The sequence below is a fragment of the Macrobrachium nipponense genome, chromosome 12 (genome assembly GCF_015104395.2).
Source record: "Macrobrachium nipponense isolate FS-2020 chromosome 12, ASM1510439v2, whole genome shotgun sequence".
Lineage (NCBI taxonomy): Eukaryota > Metazoa > Arthropoda > Malacostraca > Decapoda > Palaemonidae > Macrobrachium > Macrobrachium nipponense.
The window spans coordinates 85951615-85956483 of record NC_087205.1 but is presented as its reverse complement, the minus strand read 5'-3'; the positions used below and the strand labels follow the sequence as shown (position 1 = coordinate 85956483).

Here is a 4869-nt window from a genome sequence, read left to right as displayed (position 1 = left end):
AGCACCCTGACGGGACAACATTTCTTCAGGGTCATTATCACAGTGTGGGCAATGGAGAAGCAAGTAACAGATGGACTACTATTTCTTCTCCTCTTTCTTTTACATTGCCAAATCAATTTTAATGCAGTTTTCTAAAACACAACCCTGAAACATTTTCTATGATTACTCAAATTGACATAACTACAAGGTTGCAACACTTAATGAAAGACCAATATTAAAATACAAATGTATTTAAGGAAAAATAAAGGAAATAAAGGAATAGTACATATATTATGCAAGAATCTTTAAAACAAAATATCAAGGGCCCAATTTGGATCATAGCCATGGTGTTTTAACAATTTTATGGAAAATTAGAATAATTTTGATATGCAGATATTGAACAATACAATACTATTAAAAAAGATGTACAACTGAAGTTTTGAATAATTAGTAAAAACTTTATAAAGATAGTCCTTGAATGCTTTGCTATCACATAGAACTATTGTAATCTACAGGGATAACACTTCAGCATTGAAAAAAATTTTACTCATAAAATGATCCTACTATATATGCACTGTACTATTGGTGATATATTTCTATATTATATTCTACCATAACCCATGTTACCCGTCTGTTGTCTTGAAATGATCTTCATCAATGGTGGTATAAATGTGGCCTTCTGAACTCAGGAAATCTAACTCTTGACTGAAAAAAAGAAATTTTAATTAAAAGAGATTTCTTATGGTCAGAATTGTTACTCCAAACTTTAAGAATATTTTCAAGTATTACAAGGAGAAAATATGCTATAAAGCATCTATAGATAATGTCAGAGGAAACCTTAATGAATTGACTAGATGTAAATCAGAATGTTTATACTCTAAACACAATACCTATTAACAATTAAAAGCATTACTTAACTTGAAAACCAAAATATGATTCACATAGTGGCCCCTCGACTTATGGACAATTGTGGGGTCTGCCCCTCCCAATGAGTAATGAAATCTGTTACTCCATTCTTGAAAGTAATGTAATATGATAAATTTGTAATTAATTTGTTTTTTTCACAGCTAACAAACCTGAGGTCTTAACATTAAGGATAAATCTGGCACCAGCTGAAAACCAGTTAAAAAAATAAAAAATTGTCAATCCAAGGAATCTGTGGCATCTGGCATCCAATATGTAGCTGAGGTGGAAGAGAGTCAGAGACCATGTTCGAACCTAGTGATGCATTCAGTCTTTCTTCCAACCCAAGATAAGACATAACAGGGGTGGCAAGAGGTGGAAAGTCAATGTTAAGACCTCAGATTCATTAGCTAAGAAAAATACAAATTAATTAAAAATTTGTCATTTGTTCATACATGGAACAAACCTTCGGTCATAATTAGGATAGACTTACACTTGGAGGAGGTATGGGAATCCTGAAAAGACTGGAGGTTTGGCACACCAGACCATTTTTCTTAAAAATGAGAATTCTACAGAACAGGACATAAGCCTTAGAGTTGTTAGATATGTGGATATCGAACACTCTCAGTCCACTGGGTTTAAATGCAAAGAAACATGTCCAGATTCACTACATGTATGGAAGTCAAAAAGAACTACTATATCTGTTCAAGCAACAAACCATGTTAGCCACAAGAAATGGGTTTGTCACCACTCCTCTTGCTGGAGAGAAGAGTTGAAGCTACTGAGAAGCAGATTTGTATGTTTTAAGGAACATCAAAAGTGCTGTAACAGTATGGCTGCAACGCTCACCTGCATCAAGCCAGTTCCAATGTATGATGTATCTATTCTTCAAACCGCCTGTAGGTATGAATAAAGGAGAAAAGGGAAAGAAAAAAGACCATGTCACTCATTCCCTACTCCACACAATCATCTTAGGCAAAATACAAACTTTCCTGCCTGGGGCACATGATGAGTTACACTTGTTGAACAGCCACCACTGGAAACAAGGAAAATGCGTCCAAGGATCTGTGGGCAACCTCCTTCAGGTAGAAGAAAGTGAAAGTGGTTTGACACCACCAGGAACCAGCATTCAAAATCCTATGAATGGATAAGTGCTTCTTAGGCCAGGGAGAAACCTATTCCTCTGGTGTCATGCACATCTGCATGCACCGAATTGGTGACAGAACTTGACGATGAGGAGTAGGCTTGCCTAATCACCTCGTGTAATTAAACGAAAGGATACTCTGGGACAACTCTTTCTTGGCCTGGCTTGTGTTAACATAAAGTCTACGACACCTAAGTTCTAGGTGATGAGCATTTCAGATAACAACGCAGTGCTTTGATGGGTCAAAACAGAATCTCTTGAAGGTTGCTGATAACAAACTCCACACCGTAAGCAACAGAAAAGGAGGCAAATCTGTCATCATGAACCGGGGGAATCTGGGCTTTAGCCATTAATTCCAAGACCAATTCAAAAGCTACTGACCCCAACCACTTGAGAGTTTACGTCACAAGCCTGACTATGGAGCTCTCCAACTCTTCCAAGGAAGCTAATTTCAGAAGGATACTATTTCCAAAGTCAATTTCCTGCAAGATGATTGACGCATAGGATCAAAGGAGCTTAAGTGAGACTACCTATACTCTGTTTTTTTCCATCTGTCCATCCGCATGTGGTGTTTTTGTATGGTAACACTGCGTCCCGGGCTTTAGATAGTTACATTCAGCTTACATTCATCAATAATAATAATATCCTATTTCGAATATTAACGGTGTAATTCACATACAGTAAATTATTAAAACACTTTTCAGTTGCAAATGTACACCCAGATATCCTTTTATTTACCTAAAACTTGCACATACCGTAACTATTTAAAGCCCGGGACGCAGTGTTACCATACAAAAACACCACAGGCGGATGGACAGATGGAAAAAAACCGAGTATAGTACTGAGTAAAGTCCCACATAGGAGGTTTGAGTTTCCTAGGTAAACGAGACCGCTCAAAGCTCTTGAACCGTATAGAGAATTCACAGAGTAAAGTGATGTCCACATCCTCAGATGAACTAATCACGAGACAGACCTGTAGGACCACGCCAGTACAGGCAGTCCCCAGTTATCAGCGGGTGTTCTGTTCTGAAAAGTGAAAACTGCCATTAACCGAAACTTTGCAATTTACAGATCTAACTGCGATTTAACCCAGCACTGGCAGTGAGTTTTCCGCCTTTATGTAGTTTTCATTTACAATCCAGTTTAATTGTTATTTACAGAAATCTAACTGAAATTTAACCCAGTATCAGCAGTTTTCTGCTCTTACATGGCATTCATTTACAATCCAGTTGAACTGTTTTTTCCGCCCTTACATGGCACTCATTTACAATTCAGTTTAACTGATATTTACAGTGATCCAATTGACCCAGTATTGGCATCGAGTTTTTTGCCTTTACATGGTACGTATTCATTTACAGCTTAGTTGCGCTGTTATTTACCAGGATCCAACTGTCATTTACCATCGCATTTGCGTGAGTTTCCACATTTGCACGGGGCCATTTACAATTTGTTCAACTGGTATTTCCACACCACATGCATGAGTTATTCCACACCTGAGTGGATTTCATTCACAGTCTATTGACTACCATTCCCACGTCACTTGTGAGGCATTTACAATTTGTTCGATTGTTATTTTCATGTCACCTGCGTGAGATTTCCACAGTGCGTGAAGGCATTTTCACCCCTTTTGGCCATCGCCTCATCTGCTACTTCGTATATTCCAGCCATAGAGATCCTTGTTATTTTGGTTATTACCATAACACAGTTCCCCATTGCCACCATTGATGCTGCACATAACACATCAAGAAGTGTGATATTCCCACCTACACTAACGTCTGCTACATCAAGAAGTAACGTTGTTTCATGCTAAACATCCTCTAGTAATTTAAACAACGCAGTATCCCTTTCTGTATAAGCTCCCAGTCATTCTATGTACCTGTGAGTGAACTTTGATGTGAAATAAGAATCGTGTTTAACGTTCCCCACGTGTACTGCCTTAGTACTGATCCTAGAATGCATTTCTTTGCAGATATAAATATCTTGCCTAGTTGTGAGAGGAAATTTGCAACCCGCCATACACAAGCCTTATTTCTGTGCCTGATCATTTCCCAGCCACATGTCCCCTTTGACCTGCAATCAACCACCTTCCAATTAATCTCTGGACCCATTCGAGTCTCTGTCACCCTTAAGGTGTAAATAGATTACTCATATAATTTAGTGTAAATATAGTAGTTCAGTTAAACTAAATCTTTAGTTTTCTAAAAAATGTTCCCTCCACTGATACCGGCCTTCAGCCATAGATTGTTTATTATGGTTCTGTCCTCTTGCAAGGCCTTTTAAAAGTGCTAGTGTCACTTCCACAGTTTTTTCAAAAATGTACTTTATTTACCTATTAAATAGTAGTAAAAGTGAGTGGAGAAAAGGCATCTTAAATCGCGGACAAACAAGCGTATTTTAATTAAACTGGCTGATCCTCTTCGGTGTCCGTGTTATCCGATATCCGCATTAATGGGGTCCAGTTTATCCAGGGTCAACTGTACATTGTGGGGGACCCAGAATGTTCCTTAACCTACATTCAGGCAAACCTTTTACTGACTAAAATTAGGTTATGTCCCATTTTAATTTCTCAGTATGCTTCTCCAGAACTGAAAGGGGAGCGGAAGGCTGAACTTAAGGGGAAGCCTCAATAATAGTTAAAACATTAGCACAGGAAAAACCTATAGAATGAGTAAGGAGCTCTACAGATGAAGGACTGGAGAAAGGGAGAAATACCATGTTAATGACCTGACCTAACTACGTATTTGCTTTAACATTCTATGCACTTCCTCTTTGTCCTACATTAACATGTATATTACCATAAAGGCCTTTGAAGATCTTTACAATACTGACATCTATTATCAAGA

The 4869-nt window shown here is 38.0% G+C and overlaps 1 protein-coding gene across 1 annotated transcript in view; it reads right to left on the bottom strand.

The window, feature by feature from the left end:
* Positions 1–212: 212 nt before the first annotated feature.
* Positions 213–4869, bottom strand: part of LOC135224636 (replication protein A 32 kDa subunit-like) — a 21326-nt gene continuing 16669 nt past the window's right edge. Inside the window, 1 exon segment of the mRNA XM_064263845.1 lies at positions 213–684. Within this exon segment, the coding sequence (XP_064119915.1) occupies positions 603–684 (82 nt within the window). The 3' untranslated portion in view covers positions 213–602.